General features: G+C 36.8%; 1 protein-coding gene and 1 long non-coding RNA gene across 2 annotated transcripts; both read right to left on the bottom strand.

Annotated features, from left to right (window-relative positions):
• Positions 1–1411: 1411 nt before the first annotated feature.
• On the bottom strand, positions 1412–2695 carry LOC148923010 (uncharacterized). Its single transcript, XM_089060891.1, has one exon. It carries the CDS (start codon positions 2693–2695, stop codon positions 1412–1414), a length of 1284 nt encoding a protein of 427 aa, XP_088917017.1.
• An 8249-nt stretch (positions 2696–10944) lies between these two features.
• LOC148923009 (uncharacterized) lies at positions 10945–16283 on the bottom strand. Its single transcript, XR_016132323.1, has 2 exons — positions 16000–16283; positions 10945–11215 (listed from the first exon to the last, which is right to left on the bottom strand). It is a non-coding gene; the product is annotated as an uncharacterized LOC148923009 (long non-coding RNA).
• Between the last annotated feature and the right edge of the window lie 2417 nt (positions 16284–18700).

The raw sequence follows: 18700 nt of genomic DNA, 5'->3' as shown, positions 1-18700 counted from the left end.
AAACTATCTCTTAGAACTTACCTTCTAAATCAGTTCCTACTATCCCATATGAGTTGTGGAATGAGCGAAAGCCCAATCTAGAACATCTCAGAGTGTGGGGGTGTCCGACCCATGTATTGGAAAATGATCCAACTAAGCTGGAATCTAGGACAGAGGTTTGTGTGTTTATAGGATACCCTAGAGGAACGAAATCTTATGAATTCTATAGTCTCCGAGATCAGAAAGTAATTGTGAGCACTCAAGCCACATTCTTAGAGGAAGACTTTGTAATGAATCATAAGTCCAGCAGTGAGATAGCTCTAGAAGAGCTGACTCAAGTCACAACTTCCATTAACCAAGAACAATTACCTAGTGTAACAACAATTCCAAAAACTTCAACTAATACTCCAGATGTTGTAGTGCCGCGTCGCAGTGGGAAGGTCTCACATGAGCCCGATAGATACATTGGTTTGAGAGAGTGTATGGATCACTCCTCAGACAGCAATGTACTTGATCCCTGGAATCTTGCAGAGCCGCAGGCAGATGTCGATCATTGCGAATGGGTGAAAGCAATGGATTCGGAACTACAATCAATGGTAGACAAAGACGTCTATAATTTGTCTGTCCTACCCGAAGGCTGTACTGCCATTGGGAGCAAGTGGATATACAAACGTAAACGTGGACCCGGTGGACGAGTTAAAGTCTTCAAGGCAAGATTAGTGGCTAAGGGGTATACCCAAAAGGAAGGCATCGATTACGATGAGACCTTCTCCCCAGTTGCCATGCTCAAATCGATCCGTATACTTTTGTCTATAGCAGCTTACATGGATTGGGAAGTATGGCAGATGGACGTTAAGACTGCGTTTTTAAACGGGAGTCTTGAGGAGACCATCTACATGGAGCAACCCGAAGGCTATGTGGTAAAGGGCAAGGAACACATGGTTTGGAAGCTTAAGAAGGCCATTTATGGCCTCAAGCAAGCATCTAGATCATGAAACCAGTGTTTCTATCAAACCGTTCAAAAGTTTGGATTCGAAAAATGCCCTAATGAAAGCTGCGTGTATAAGAAAGTTGAAAAGGGAAATGTTGTGTTCTTTTTTTTTTTTTGATAAGTAAATCAAATGCATTACCAAGAAAAAACTGAGTACAAAAACACATCTTGGACATACCCAAGAGTGGCGAGGTCCCGTACAAACCACGGGGAACCTAGAAACAAAAACAAACGGGCAGCGCCCATGATCCAAACAACTATGCAACACTCATAGTACTATCCATGTGCAATGGGCCTCATTAAAACCTTCTTGAGCCAAAAACCCAAAGGAAAAAAGACCCTAGTAAGGAAAAAGAGTACCCCAAGATAGTACTATGTGGATCAGAGAACAAACATCGAAGGTGGCACCGGCAAAGGCAGATCGACCCCTTCTTCCTCACTTCAAGCAATATCAGGCACATGAAGTAGGACTTGATCATGAGAAAACTTATGAAACAAGATGCTGTAGACCGCTGTCTTGATTTGGTATAAAACGCGAATGCTTTCAAAACATTTTCCCTCCTTGATAACTGCATTGCGCGCCAGCCATATAAAGTAGATTGTGGCCATAAGCGCAATCCTTCCAGCCAAATGCGGTATATTCGATGGTCGTCTATCACGTGCAAGCCACTTAATAGCGCTTTTGATCGTTATGGGTCGCCTTCTCAACCCGATCCAATCCCGGATCTTGTCCCAAACACTCCAGCTAATATGGCATCTGAAGAATAAATGATCGGCACTCTCGTCCTCCCTGGAACAGAGACTGCAAGTTGCATCAATATCTTCCCATGTAATCCGGTCCCGAGTAGAGAGTCTGCCACGCAAGGCAAGCCACGCAATGAAAGAGTACTTCGGGGGCACACTATCATGCCATATGTATTTAGCCCAGTACCTTCGGTCCTCCTTATCACGAAACCAATCATAGGCAGCCTTGGTGTCTGCCCTAGCATGCCATTGATGTAGGAGCTGCATCGCCTCATCCCGCGAGCTCCTTCTAACCATCTCGTCTCGAATGGAGCAGATGTGTTTGATTAGGGTTGAATGTTCCTCGACATGCGGTTGCCACGTCCAGAAGTCCCCATCTTTTAAGATCTCAGTATGAATCCATTTGATCCATAGGCTGTCGGCTTTCGCATGAACATTCCACAAGATCTTTGCATGGAGGGCAGTATTCCATGTGCCAAGGTCGCGGATACCCAGCCCTCCCTCGTGCTTGGGAAGGCAGATATCCCTCCAAGCAACTTTCGCATGTTTGTTGCCCCATAAGAAATTCCGCGCCAAAGCCACAACTCGAGAGGCGACATTGTCTGGCATTGGGAAAGCCTGGAGCCAATATGCCTCGATGCCCTGCAAACAAGACTTGATCAGTTCCAATCTACCCGCATAAGATAAAGACTTACCGTTCCATTTTTTAATGGTGGTCGTCATTTTCTGGATGAGATCAGAGTAGTCGGCTGTTTTGAGCATTTTAGATGCAAGGGGGATCCCCAGATGTTTAACCGGCAGTCTAGCCCTTGGATAACCAAAAAGGTTAGTGATATGGTCCCTTGTGTCGTCGGGTATTGTTCCTGCAAAGTAAAGGTTAGACTTGGCGCGGTTGACCTCAAGACCCGAAGTCGCTGAGAATTCCTGTATTGCATCAGCCAAGATTTGCATGGAAATAATATCCCCTCTTCCAAATAGCATAAGGTCATCTGCAAAAGCAAGGTGAGTAATTCCAAGCCTAGCACACCACGGGTGGAAATTAAAATCCCCGCCAAGAGTGCGTAAGTGGAGAAGGCGAGAAAGGTACTCCATGCAAAGGATAAAAAGAGAGGAGGACATGGGGTCACCTTGCCTAAGACCCCGTTTACCTGGGAAAAACCCGTGAGGGCTGCCATTGACCATGATAGAGTAAGATGGAGAGGTAACGCACTCCATAATCCGCTCCACAAAGATGGGATGAAAGTTGAGTCCAAGAAGAACCTTTTCTAAGAACTCCCAACTGATTGTATCATAAGCTTTTCTAAGGTCAATCTTTACCGTGCATCTGGGAACTGTCCTAGCTCTGTCATAGTGCCTCATGAGTTCCGTGGTAAGATGGATATTATCCATGATGTTGCGACCCGGAACAAAAGCGGATTGGGCCTGGTTAACAAGCTTAGGCAGCACAGATTCCATTCTCCCCGAGAGAATTTTAGTAATCACTTTATAAAAAACATTGCAACAAGCAATAGGGCGGAAGTCACTTACCTTCGGGTTGTTTGCCGTTTTGGGAATGAGAGCTATGGCCGTGGCATTGAAGCTCTTAAGCAAGTGACCTGACTCAAAAAACTCCGCCACAGCCTCAATAATGTCCGGTCCCAAGATGTTCCAATTCTTCTTGAAGAAAGCCGAAGAGTAGCCATCCGGTCCCGGAGCTTTCCCATCTTTAATTGCAAACAAAGCACCTTTGATCTCATCATCCGTGATAGGCATGATCATTCTATTGGCTTCCTCGCCGTCAAGGACATAGCCGTTGGTTATCACCTCCATTGAAAGAGGAGTGGCCTGTTTTGGAATTCTGAAAAGGCCTTTGAAGAAGTGCACAAAGTTGTCCGCTATAGCTGGTTGATCCTCCAACAGAGACCCGTCCGGCTGGCACAAGAAGGACATAGTGTTCCTAGTGTTGTTGGTACGCACCATAGCATGGAAAAACGCCGTGTTGCGATCACTAAGGAGTCTATGTTTCAGGCCCGCCTTTTGACTAAAGAACTTCTTCTCGGCACTAACTAAGAACTCGGTTCTCACTTTGCACACCTTAATTTGCTCTTGGAGGGCACGGTTAGAAGTATCCATATCAGCCTGAATTTGGAGATCTTCCAAATGTTTGGTGGCGTCTTTGGCCTTGCTTGTGATATTACTGTACTCCCGAAAGTTGAAAGATCTAAGGACATGCTTGAAAGCTTTGCACCGCTGGAAGAGAGTATACTGCTTCGAGCCGACAACATGGATCCCCCAATTATCTGACAGAGTCCTCGCAAAGTCGCCATGGTCCATCCAAAAATTGAAGAATTTGAACGGTTTAGGCGTGACTTGAATATCGACAAAGAGCTTAGAGACGGCCGGGGAGTGGTCAGTCTGAAACCCTGATGGAAGGAATCTCGTATTTATAATATACCCCGCATCAAGCCACTCCCGGTTCACCATAGTCCGATCAATTTTGCTGAACACGTGAAAGTGCAACCCGTTGCTGGCGCATCTTGAAGCCCAAGCATGGCGCATGCCTGTGTTCTTAGTTCTATATGTAGATGACATTCTTCTAATTGGAAACAATAAAAAGATGTTGTCATCAGTGCGAACTTGGTTGTCCAGCCAGTTCGAGATGAAAGATATGGGTGATGCGGGACACATTCTCGGTATCAAGGTTCTAAGGAACTGTGCAAAGAGAATGTTGTGCTTATCCCAAGAATCTTACATCGGCACAGTACTTACACGCTTTAGCATGCAAGATGCCAAGAAAGGTTTCCTACCTTTTAGACATGACATCCATTTATCTCAAGAGATGTGTCCTAAGACAACATCTGAGATAGCAGAGATGAGAAGAATACCATATGCCTCAGCAGTTGGTAGTCTCATGTATGCTATGCTTTGTACTAGACCTGATATTTGCTTTGTTGTTGGCATGGTAGCAAGATATCAATCAAATCCCGGCCAAGGACATTGGACTGCCGTAAAGAACATACTCAAGTACCTTAATCGGACTAAGCACTATGTTCTAGTTTAAGAGCTCTGTCCTTTAGGATATACAGATTCAGATTTTCAAGCTGATGTAGATTCGAGAAAATCAACTTCCGGATATGTGTTTACCTTAGGAGGTGGAGCTGTAATTTGGAAGAGTGTAAAGCAGAAATGCATTGCAGACTCTACCATGGAAGCCGAGTATGTGGCTGCTTCGGAGGCTGCAAAAGAGGCTGTATGGCTTAAGAACTTCCTTCTGGACTTAGGTGTGGTTGCGAATATGCCCAAGAGCATCACCATTTATTGTGATAATTCTGGTGCTGTGGCAAATTCGAGGGAACCACGTGCTCATAAGGCGAGCAAGCACATAGAGAGGAAGTATCATATCATTCGAGATATAGTGCAGAGTGGAGACATAAAAGTGGTCAAGATTGAGTCAGAAAACAATCTGGCAGATCCTTTCACGAAGGCATTAGCGGTAAAGCCGTATGAAAGCCATGTTGAAGGAATGGGAGTTCGACTAATTCAAGACCTCAATCCGCTTTCAGTATAAGTGGGAGAATTATTAGACGTTAGCACATTTTGTATACTCGAAAGTGTTTTGAGTATAAGTGGGAGATATTCGAAGAAATAGAAGAGATATTCGAAGACGAAGGAACAGGTTCCCTTACCCTCCCTAAATTGAAAAGGTTGAAGTTGAAAGATCTTCCAAAACTTATGCAAGGGAACAACAGCCATCATTTGCAACTCCATAAAAGATATCCGCATAAAAGAGTGCCCAAGATTGATGAATAAACTTCCTGTGGTTGTGGATTCGGCTGTGCCTCGACCATGTCAGATAAGGGTGAACCCAGAATTGTGGAAATCATTGAAGTCGGATGATCCCAACCTATCTTTGTTTTCCAAATCTGATGATTTTTTATGTAAAAATACACTGTTTCTGGCGAAAATGTTTCTGGATTTATGTTTTGTAATAACACTATACATTCCCTTTGCTTATGCGTTTGCACACCCATATCCATACTTCCACAAGTTCAGAAATTGATGATAGACTTGATAAAAAGATTGAAGTCGTTAGAGTTTGTATACTAGAAACGTTTCGAGTGATTGAATACTGTAAAACTCTTATTTTATTTTCCAATGAATAAAACAGATTATTTTTTTCATAATGTTGTTATGTTTTACATTTAATGGAATGCATGTTTAAATGTATAAGTTAACTTAACAAAGTCTAAGTCTTTGTTTTAGTAGACCGGTTGTGGGCGTCGTCCACTTTAAGGTAATACGGTCAGTTCTAAACAAAGAAAAAGATAAATTTCACAACCTAGTTGGAATTTGACTATCCATCGAGAAAGGTTGCAATGTCAGTCCGCATATTTCTAAGCCTTACTGAAATAAGATAACATTGGTGTGGTATAGCACTGAACGGATCTAATAGCAAGACTTGCCCTTATGCTATCTACCGAAAGGCGAGGTCTTGATAATTATTTGTTTCTTAATCAATGTAGGTTAGCATTGAACATACGGTATTGATTATGCATTACTTTGACTTATCAAATGGTGCGGGTTTTTCGTAACCCAATGATCCTGATATATTGGGTAGTGGTGATCAATATCTAGCGGTGCTAGGATTGCTATTATATTGAATCGTGCGCGAGCTGAGTCTCGTTTGATAAAGTCCTCAAGAGGAGCGCGAAACAAGGTTTTATTATTCGGAACCTAGCTAGTTGGAGTTTGATTACTCTATGAATAATAAATATGCGTTTCATGCTAAGTCCACTCTTGGAATTAATAAGAAGTTAATTAACTAAGTCTATAGCAGATATTAATTAATTAATGGACATTTTTATCTTAAGCGCGGGAAATGAAAGATAAACGGAAACCCGGATTACTTGTAATTTCGGATTTGGATGGGGGGAGTTCAATATTACTTCTCTAGTGGCTGCTCGTAATATTCCAATTATAACTTATATTAAATTGTGGGTTCAATTTAATTAGTAAAAAGTAAATTGGATGAGTCCATATCCAAAACTTTCCATAGATCCATGTCTGGGCCCAAAAGGAGCATAATATAAATAGGAGAATAAAGGAGACAAAAATAACACAATTTTATTCCTCAAAATTTTCGATAATTTCGAAACTCCCCAGCTGAAGGAGATTTCGAATTCTACTCCTTTTCTCAAAAGGATTTCTTCTGTCTTCTTTATTTAAGTCCTAGTATTCTAGTAAGATCAGCCCACACTGATATTGGAGTACAGTTCGGGAATCAGAGAGAAGATTTGTGGTCTAGTATTCAAAGCATCACGTGGAGAAGAAGCTAGTCATCTTCAATTCTTTGGAGAATTAATTAGGTATTTTTCTGCTCCGTAGAAAAGCATGTTTTAGGTTTCAATATTCTTAAAGCATGATTAATTCAAGTTATGAGCATGATACATGTGAGAATTACGCGAATAGATTTTGTCTAAATAATCTTCTAAATAGATCCGATTATTATGTGATTCATTGGTGTGATTGATAATTGTTAATTATGATAATCCATGCAAAGACACCCGCTTCCGCTGCCGGTTCCATCAGAAGTTTGTATAGAAAATAATACTATAAAATGTTTAGTTTGTTTTTCATTTTAATACGGAGTACAAACGTTTTTAAATTTTTGCCCAAGTGATGTACAAAATATGATAGGGTTTTTGGCTTTAAAAACAAAAAAAATTCACCAAATTTTGGTTTTTTCCATGAATATGTGATTGGATTTTAAAACCACGAACTTTCACATCATTTTCTATTTCCCCCGGCGTGTCAACGGCCAAACCCTGTTTGTCTATGTGTCAAATTTAATCATATTTGTCATTAAATTCATAATTGAGCTCCTATTTGGCAATGCATGTCTTATTCTATTTTACCATATTCCCATTTTCCACCCTTCATCTTTGCTGTATTTCCATTTCTGATCTTACATCTTTGCCGTAATACCATTTCACACCCTTCATGAGGCTTCTCCAAATTCCAGCACCGCCACTCCCCCTTTCCTCCTCCTCCTCAACTACTCCGACCTCGACCACCTCACCCGCATTGTCAGCGGCGCCGTCTACGAAACCAGCAACCAGATGCAAGGCGGAGATGGTTTCATCGCAAGGGAGAGAGCTAGACGAAGGTAAGGCGGCGCCGGCGAAGAGCGCTGAGTTGCCGTGAGAAGGAGGAGAGCGATGGAGAGGGTAGTCAACTCCGGCTGTGAGAGAGAATGAGGCAGAGATGAGAAAGAGCTAGATTTGGAGCGGTGTGTTTTGTTGAGATCTGCTGATTGAGGAGCTCTCGGTGAAGAATGAGCTCGAGAATTGCGGATTGAGGAGCTGAATTGCAGATGCATCACTAGAAATTTGTTGAAGATTGAGTTCGAGAATCACACATCTCCAGAAATTCTTCAAAAATTATTTCCTGTATTTAATTTGAAGTTTTAATTCAAAAAATAGTGTTATTTCACGTTCGCAGAATCAGTTTCAAGTCATATTTACGGCTGTCCACATTGGACAATTTTGCACCGGAGATTTAGTATTCGGGTCGGGTTGGAAAATAGCAAACAATGCGAAAGTTCGTGATTTTAAAAATCAATCTCATAAGAAAAACCAGAATTCGGAGAAAATTTATGGTTTTTAAGACCAAAAATCCAATATGATACATGATGAAATTTTTTATAATCTACACAAGTGGAATTTTGCAAAAAACTACATTAATGCCATTATGATTATGACTACTTTTTTTATTAAACTTGTTAGTCCGTAATCGAACAATTATGTTGACTCATGTTCTGGAAATGAAATATTAATTTTATAACAAGAGGAAATGTTAAGGTCCCATTTAGTGTTTGATCACGTGTAAAAGCAAGATTAAATGCCATAATGATTATAACGATTTTTTTACTAAAATTGTTAGCCCATAATCTCATTAAGGAAATAAAATATTACGTATAATTTTTAACAAGAAGAGGAAATGTAAGGTCCAATTTAGTGTTTCAAGTAAATTAAATCTTGTCGGTTGAAAACATTGGCCAACACTGAAGTTATTCAAATCAGCAAGTGTGAAAAAATCGTAGAGATATTTGAAGAAGAAGGAACAAGCTCCCTCAACGTCACTAAATTGAACACCTTATTGTTATATGAGCTGCTAAGGCTGAGGAAGGAGGGAATACCACTATCATAAGTTAAATATATTATTGTGCAACTTTCCCTGCATCACCAAAATACAATTTTTCCTACATAAATTGAACCTAGGTGGAACCCCAGAAAGTATTGTGGCTTGATGAAATTAATTTTTTTTTTTTTGAAATACATAGTCCCCGTCCCTTAAAAATACTCCCTATCAATTATTTTCTTTTTAGTTTGTTCTTTTAAATTATACACTATTTTATATTTTAGGAAACTTTTTCATTAAGTGAGGCTCCCGTAATTAGTACTCCGAGGAAGATGACTCAAGGTCCTAACTATTATAGAAAGTAACTCAAATCATAACAACTACAATAATAAATTATAAAATAAGCTGAATATATATGGAGAATATCAGCTCATTTCCGGAATAAAGTAATCAGGAGCCACCATTCAAGAAGGCTCTCCATTACTATGTGAAGTCTTCACCGCACAACCGTATATAGCAGAAGGCCGCTGCTAGCTATCTCAATTATATAAATACAAACTTCTCTTTTCCATTGATTTTAAACAGCACTTTAATTTTTATGAAAATTATAAAATATTTAATAACAATTTTTAATGTATTAGAATTAAATTAAATGTATAAACAAAAAAAAAATACTAAATGTGCATTAAACGAACCTAATGCCAACCGATGATGATCACATAAGGAGTATAGCATATCATTTCTCTTATAATTTATACTATGAGTATTATACTATGTTATTACCAAAATGTTAAATGATTGCAAAATCAAAATAAATCAAAAATTTAATAGTTTATCGAAAATTTTAAAATTGATATATAAATCAATTTTAAGAATTTTCATAATCCATCCACTACAAAAAAATCGTTGTTTACCGACTAAACATACCGAGCACATCTAAATGTGCTCGGGAAATAGCGAGCATAACAAACGGAAACGGTGCTCGGAAATATCAACAATTGCAACGTTAGCTCCCGAGCATCATGAGCACAGTCAACGTGCTCGGCTTGGGAATTTAATTATGGAACTATAGCGCACCGAAAGAGCTCGGCCTTGTAAATTTTATTTCACCAATAGCTGCGAGCACCAAACAAGTGCTCGGAAAATAACGACCACCAGAAATGTGCTCGGCATATGAAAGAAAAACTACTATTCATCAATGTCTCGATCTATGCCTTATGAATTTTAATATAGTTCGCTATTAGCGAGCACTGTATATGTGCTCGGAATATAGCAACAACCCACTTATGTGCTCGGCATACAAAATAAATTTATTCAATAATATCCCCCAATCTTGGTCTTATGAAATTTTTATGTGGTAATTCGCTTATATGGAGCATTAAAAATGTGATTAGCGATCACCACTTATGTGCTCTGCATACTAAAAATTACTCATGCAATACTATTCAATGAAGTTACTCAAACCATCAATCATATTATTCTATCATTTTAGAATATTAAAAAAAATACATTTCATTTTATTTATATCAATTTTGAGCAAGCACATATATATTCAAAACAAAATACATCATAAACATATTGTTTAGACCTATCTAATTAAATTACTCATACCTCCATTATATTATTCTAGTATCATTTTAGAATATTAATTAAATAAATTACTTTTATTTATGAATGGCGAGCACTAACACCGTGCTCGGTATTTCCAAAAATAAATAATACATTTTCCATTTTACTTATATAGATTTGAGAGAACACATATATTTTCAACATAATTTCATTAGAACTATCTAATGAAATTACTCAAACCTTAATCATATAAAATTTATCATTTTAGAATATTAATTAAATAAATTACTTTTAATTTTGCAGATAAGCGAGCACCATCATATTTGCTCGGAAGACTAGCGAACACCATCATGTGCGCTCGGAATATCCCGAGCACATATAATGTAACAGCCCGCCCTCCTAGGGTACAATAAATGCGGCGGCTGCTACCAAAGCAGACTCAAAGAAATGAACAAAGGCTAGGGTTTCATTTAAAGAGTGTTGACCAAAAGATTAGAAAGAACTATCAGAGCATTTAAAACAACTTCACCTAGAAACTTGAATAAGAAAAATGAAGGTATAATAAATGACGTTCAAGAATCTCAAGAGTAAGACATAGTCTCCAAGATAAAAACCACAAGATAGTCTAAGGCCTCTAAACCGAAAGGAGAGTGCAAAATATTCAAAATAAACATAAGTGTATCAAAAACTCAGCGGAAAGCGATCAAGAGAAAGAATAGCTATGTATGAAGACACAACTACGCTTGAAGTTCAAAACAACCATCTTAATTAATTATCATGCTCAACACCCGCCACCGCTCGTCATCGTTCAACCTGCACATAAGGAAAACACATGCAGGGCTGAGTATTTTGAAATACTCAGTGAGCTCATTGCCAAAACATTTTATAAGTTATGCCACCCTTACCAAGTGAACTCGAGTTTTAAGCAGTTATAAGAGAATATCACGAGTATCACAAAATATATTTTCCATAGACTGGCCAGTCAAAATAACTCCCCACTTTTCTCATCAAATTCCACAATCACAATCTTTCCATGGTGCGACGAAAGTGTGGCCACACTTTTCGCCCACGAGACCGGCCGGCTAGCAAGGACGGCTCCCGATCCCCTCGTGTACACAGCCTGGTAGGGTTTGCGGCCCATACTCAGACCCGAATTCGTTAAACATATCCATAGCCCTATAGCCTACTGGAGCGAACTCTCAAACTGGGCATCAGGCGCACAATATCACAACAAAACAGACATAGGCATGGCATAACAGTTAAACCACCCTTATTTCTCCACATTCATATATTTGCACATAAAAGAGTTTAAGAGTAAAGTCCACCTCGACTGCTTAGGTTTCAAGTATGTTCTTTCCTTTGTTATCCGGCTTCGCAACTGAGGTTTTCACCTTTTTAATCACATAGGCACATATCACAAATCAGATTCAATACATACTCCTAACTCATGCATGTCTCAACGCTTTCCCTTTTTCCATCGATTTATCTTAATATTACCAATGAAAGATCATGTTCATCATATGACTTCCATTCACATCTCTATTCTAGATCTAACATCAACATATGTTACACTAGAGTATTTAGCCATCTAAGCACACACCACACAACACAACACACACACGACACGCACACACACACACACACCACGCACACGCCACACACACGCCCACACCACATGCATACATATTTTCATATCCCTTTTATCCCACGCTCACTCAAACAAGATGCGTGAGGGTTCAAGAATACCGATTAATCGGTTAGAAGGAAGAGGAATCGAGTAGCAAAAGAAGATTAATATAAGAATACCTTTTTGAGAAAAACGAACGGTAGAAACGAAGTAAAGACTTGGTTCTTCAAAAATCTTGAGGTTCAAACTCTATTTCTTCACAAAGGATGAAGGATTATTGGAGAAAAGTAGAAGAAAATTGAGAGAGAGTGGAGAGATGAGAGGGGGCGAAAATTATGTGATGGCTAGGGTTAGGTTTTTGGCTCCTTATTTATAGAGTTAAATAAAATCTTTAGGTAAATAAATAAGGAGCCAAAAATTTACCTAAAGATTTTATTTATTTGGTAAGATCTTATTCTCCACAATTAAATAAATAAATATTGTGGAGTAGGGAAGAAGAATTTACAAAAATAGACTCTAGGGCAAAATCCCATGATTTTCGAAAATTAGGCTCTTAATTAGCTAAGATTTCGTTTTGAATATTTTACGGAGTAGAATAAAATATCACGGAGCAAAATAAAATAAAATCCTCCAAGTAGATAGGGTAGTAGGTGTTTATTTTGGGGTTCTCCCATAAAGAATATATTTTGAATATTAACTAAAATAAGATAAGGCAAGATCTCTTGAGGTATGGAAGGATTTGGTAGAATATTTAAATTCTAGGTATGGAAGGAAATCAAATAAGGGATTAACTAAAATAAAATAATTCTTTCCTTCCTACAATAGGTGATTTTCGAAAATCACCAAGACACAAGGGGGCTCGATTTTTCTCCATAAAAATATGGAATAATTGGGTTTTGGATTTAATTTGGATAAATATCCCAAGAATTAAATTAAATCCGGAAAATTAGAATTCCTCCTCCAAAAGGCCAAGGGGGTCGAAAATCACAAGAATTGGGTGGCAAGTATTTATGGAAATTTTCTCTAATATTCTCACTCACCCTTAAACAAATAATTCACCTTATAAATTAATAAATCGCATGCCACATCATATAATCAACAAGTTTGACTTTTCAAACTTCCAATGCAAACCCTAGACTCGACTCGGCCATAGCATCTCATGCAATAAATGCATTCATAAATTAATTCACGTCTCCACGTCATCAAAATAAATTCTAGGGCTCTAAAATTAGGGTTCGGGAAATCGGGATGTTACATATAAGGTACTCGGAATTTCCCGAGCACATACATGGTGCTCGATATTGCTTAAAAATATTGATATTATAAGTTTAAAATAAATTTTACTAATATTTTCATACAAATTTATGGTGAAGTATCCATGTGCAAAATTTTTAAAATATTGTATTGCTTCAAAATATTGATAGGTAATATTGACATGTTTTAAATTCTTGTTGTTGTTGAATAATTATAAAAAAAAATTATATTTCCCGAGCACATATATAGTGCTCGACGCTGCTTAAAAATATTGATATTATAAGTTTAAAATAAATTTTACTAATATTTTCATGCACATTTACGTTGAAGGATCCATGTGCAAAATTTTCGAAATATACCATGGCTTCAAAATATTGATAGGTAATATTGACATGTTTTAAATTCTTGTTGTCGAATAATTATAATTTTTTTTTTTATATTTCCCGAGCAAATATCCTTACTCGGAATATCCCGAGTACATATGTAGTGCTCGGAATTGCTTAAAAATATTGATGTTATAAGTTTTAAATAAATTTTACTAAAATATTTTCATACACATTTATGGTGAAGTATCCATGTGCAAAATTTTCGAAATATTGTATTGCTTCAAAATATTGATAGGTAATATTGACATGCTTTAAATTCATGTTGTTGTTGAATAATTATAAAAAAAAATTTATATTTCCCGAGCACATGTAAGGTACTCGGAATTTCCCAAGCACGTTTACGGTGAAGGGTCCATGTGCAAAATTTTCGAAATATTGCATGGCTTCAATATATTGATAGGTAATATTGACATGTTTTTAATTCTTGTTGTTGTTGAATAATTATAATTTATTTATTTTTATATTTCCCGAGCTCGTATGGTGCTCGACATTGCTTGAAAATATTGATATTATATGTTCAAAATAAATTTTATTAATATTTTCATACACATTTATGGTGTGAGGATCCACCATCATATTTGCTCGGAATATTAGTTAAGTAAATTACTTTTATTTATGCAGATAAGCGAGCACCATCATATGTGCTCGGACGACTAGCGAGCACCTTTAGATGTGCTTGGATATTCATAAATCTATTGCAAGATATTCATTTTATTTTTATTAATTGTAGCGAGCACTTTAGTTGTGATTGGAATATTGCAAGCACGGATCCTTTACTCGGGATTTTAAAAAAAACTCACGCAATATGTTCATTTTATTTTATTTTATTGTAACGAGCACCCTTTATGTGCTTGGAATTGTCCGAGCACAGATCCTTTGCTCGGGATTACAAAAATTTATATTAATTCGCACTCACAATTTGAGATTTACAAGAGTCATTAACAATTTCAAACATGGCGAAATACCAGCTAATTTCAGCGCAAATCATTTCTCTCAAAATTTCACCGCTTCTCTAAAGACCAAACCTAAACCTCCCTTCTCTCTCTGACTCTTCATCTCACTTTGTTATTAAACAGCTCTCGGCGGCGAGATTCGACTGATTTGGTGGCGTTTAGGCATTACATTTGGTTTAGAATCTGCAACCGAGTGTCGCACTGTTCAACACGTTTAAGCATTTGGAGAAGATCATCGAGCCGAGATCGGTGAGGTTATGTAATTGCTGTTTTGATTTTTCAAAATTTGATTGGAAGCGGTGAGGTATCATTGATTTCTATTGTGCTATCCGATTCTATTGAGGTTTGGATTGTTGACTATGGTTCTTGATTGATGAGCTTTTAAATAATCTGATTATTGAGGCATTATTGTGATTGAATTGTATGTTGGAAAATATATAGGATATATGTTGGAGGAGAAATTTAGTTTGGAGGAAATATTTGAGAGGAGGATGGGTGGAATATGTAGGAAATGGTTTAGGAGAAGGTGATGTGGGAAAACCAAGAACACTTTATTTCTCAAACTTCAACTTCTCAACTTATACAAAATGTTACAACTCTCCCCTATTTATAGAGATTCACTTCATATTCTAGAATTCTCTGTAATATTTTATATCTAGATTTTTTCTCCATAAAAATCTAGATATTTTCCTAACATTCTAGGAAATTCTACTAAAATATCTAAATATTTTAACACATCCTAATTCTAGAGAATTCTACAAAATATCTATAATCTAGAGAATTCTCTAAAAATATCTAGATATTTTAATACCTACTAATATCTAGATAATTCTACTACAAAATCAAGTTTAATTATTTATTCCAACATTGTATATATCATGCGTTTAGGTTTTAATAGGTTTAGGCATTTAACTTGAGACATGATTAATTGTTCAAAATCATAGCAAAGATCTTACTTGTGTGATAGATTTGTTCCTATATGTAGCAATCTAGTTGTATATACATCTATTTTACAGTATTTCATTTTTTGTGCAAGAAAACCATTTGTGCTTCAGGTTAAGTTTGATGCTGGATGAGTACATAATATAACACAACCTACTAGGATGAAACAAAATGCCTGAGTTTGTCATGACTCATCTGAACATTTTAGAAACTAAATTGAACTATAAATGAAGTTATTCCTCATTAGTTGAAGATAACTAGTTATCTCTTCCGTTTTTCTTAAGATCTATGTAGAATAGTAAATAAAACATGGACATAATTAGATAATAAAATATAAAAATCAAGATAGTCATGCCTGGATGCCTTATATTTATAGAGCCTAATCCTATCCGAAAACTTTTAAGACTAAATACTTACCAAGATAGAGATTCTTACCAGTATCTGGGAAGGAGAAACTCACAACCTCTAAAGCAAAAAGAACTTGTTTAAGAGTAAAACATCTATTAGAACTGTCAACATAAGAAATCATATACAAGTGACAACTCAGTCATGGTATTCACTGGTGGAAGATGGCTGATAATCGAAAATTTGATACTTGAACTTATTTTATATGTTTCTGCAGATGTTTGTATATTTGTCTATTGTGCCGAAATGGGAGAGGAAGCTGCTAGGAGGGAGCAACAATGGAAGATCGAACGATGCGTCTTTTTAATGAAAAAATGGGACTAATGAAAAATGTGTACTTTAGTGTAATTTTGTAAGAGAATGTTATCTTTATATAATTTTGTTAGACAATCATATCTTTTTATTGTTATTTAAGCTTTGTTTATTATTTAATTATTAATAATTTTTTTAAATAATTAAAATTGTAGAAAATATATATTTTTTCAGAAAAAACAGTTTCCCGAGCACATGGCCGTGCTCGCTTACCTGCTCGAAGTGGACGCCTAGTTCACTCGAATAAACCGAGCACCACTAGGTGCTTGCTGCATTACGAGCATATGTATGTGCTCGAGTACCTGCTCGAAGTAGGTCAATGCTCGCTGCTTTCGTGCTCAATCTCTCGAAAGTGCCGAGCACCCCATAAGTGCTTGCTTCATTCCGAGCACCCATAGGTGCTTGCCAACCTGCTCGATGGACCAATGTGCTCGCCACTGATCTCAAAAATGCGAGCACTCATAGGTGCTCGCCACTGCTGTTAGTTGACCAGTTAGCCGAGCACCAAGAAGCGCTCGCATAAAAATACCGACGAAGGGAATACCGAGCACCTATAGTACTCGCGAAGTGCTCGGTAAAGTGGGAAATGCCGAGCAAATTTCCCTTTTTTCCGACCACTTTGGTGCTCGGGAAACACCTCTTTTTTTGTAGTGATCCATTTCACCAGAAGCGACTCGTGTACCTTTTAGGATCGAATCATTTATTTTTTAACAAAATATAACAAAAATACTCTCTCTTACTTTATTTTCTGGCCGCTTTACTTTTAAAACATCATTTTAATAAATCTCGTGTTAAAAAAAAAAAGTCGTTTATGGCAGGACCGAGACTACAGTACTTCAATTTAAATTGGAAAGCGATAACAGTAAACTATGATGATCCTGCACAATAATTTATGTTTAATGATGAATATATGAAAAAAGAGAATAATTTGCATACCAGGCAAGGAGTGGTTGTGATTTTGCGAATGTTGTCAAAATAAGCCTAATTAATAACTAGGTTATGGCTATATTGTGATCTGTGAATAAGCTTTATTTCCTTATAAAATACTCCCTCCGTCCCATTGAAGATGACCCACTTTTCTTTTTGGTTTGTCCCAATCAAGATGACTCATTACTTAAAATAAAAACATCTTTATCTCTACTTTATTCCCTCTCTCTTACTTTATTCTCTTCTTTTACCATACAAAATATAACTACATAAAATCCCGTGCCGCCCAAGGAAGGGGTCATCTTCCTTGGGACGGAGGGAGTAGTAGCTAAAGTGTAAAATAGGGTTCTATACTTATATTTTCAAAATTGACGGCCAGACTACGCCAAGTTATCATATTTTCCACATAAATCCTCGAATTATAACTTGGTGTTGATTAATTTGTATATCTTCTATGAATGTTTGAATATATAAAAGAATCAACACAATTTAAATTGGAACATACACTACAACAAATTCATCTTATAAACACATAAAATTAAAGATACAATTATTTATGTAGAAATGATTTAAAAAATGGCCAAAACTTAGGTTCAAAGAAAAGATATAAAAGTTGAGGACACAATTATGAATTGCCTACTACGTTCTTTTTTCGGACCACTTTAATGATGATGTTGTATCATGTGTATGTGGTATATTTTGGACCACAAATTAATATCCAAATAGAAAAAATCCTTTGCCGTTTTAGTAGTGAGGGTGAATCATTTTTGTATCGGAAGACAAATATTTTTTACGTTGATCACATAATTTACAATAAGTGTATTCGGAATAGTGAATCATAATATATAAAAAAAATGTACCAACTCATAATTAAGAATACTTATAGTTGTGAATTATAAGAAAAAAATCATTCAATTCTCAGTTGTGAATGATATGAAAAACCCTCAATTCAAATTTAAGAATATTCGAGTTACGCTTATAGCGAGTAGTACCATTATATTAGCACAATTGGTGCTTGCACTCGGTACCCTAATGAGCACTATATCATAGTAGCGAGCACAATTGCACTCTTAAAAAATGGCACCAAAGGTGATGATAGCTACACTTTTTTAATCGAGGGGTGACTGACTAGTAAAATTAAACTAATGCTTTCAAATTTGCTGTTGATAGTGGAAAATCAAATACAAACATAAGGCATGGAATTTTTGAGAGATGGATTTCAGCCCCTCTTCCACATTCGAATGTAATATACTCTGTCATAGGAATATGTGTTGGGATGCCATTTACACTTTACTAACATAGTTTACAAAACATGAAATAATAATGAAATTTTTATGCCAATGTAAGATAATGATATACTTTTGTACGAATATAAAATAATAATCACACTTTTTGTACATTAGATAAGTAAAGAACGGAAAATATCAGATGAAGTGTGTATAATTTTTTTTATATGATTTGTGCAAACTTTAAATTTTTTATATCAATATAA

Source organism: Salvia hispanica, chromosome 6 (genome assembly GCF_029641045.1).
Source record: "Salvia hispanica isolate PSC_SH4W2 chromosome 6, Shi_PSC_v1, whole genome shotgun sequence".
Lineage (NCBI taxonomy): Eukaryota > Viridiplantae > Streptophyta > Magnoliopsida > Lamiales > Lamiaceae > Salvia > Salvia hispanica.
The sequence above is the reverse complement of the archived record's forward strand: the minus strand, read 5'-3'. Positions and strand labels throughout refer to the sequence as shown.

Coding starts and splice junctions, on each gene's coding strand:
- LOC148923010 (XM_089060891.1), bottom strand. CDS start 2,695: ATGCTATTTGGAAGAGGGGATATTATTTCCATGCAAATCTTGGCTGAT.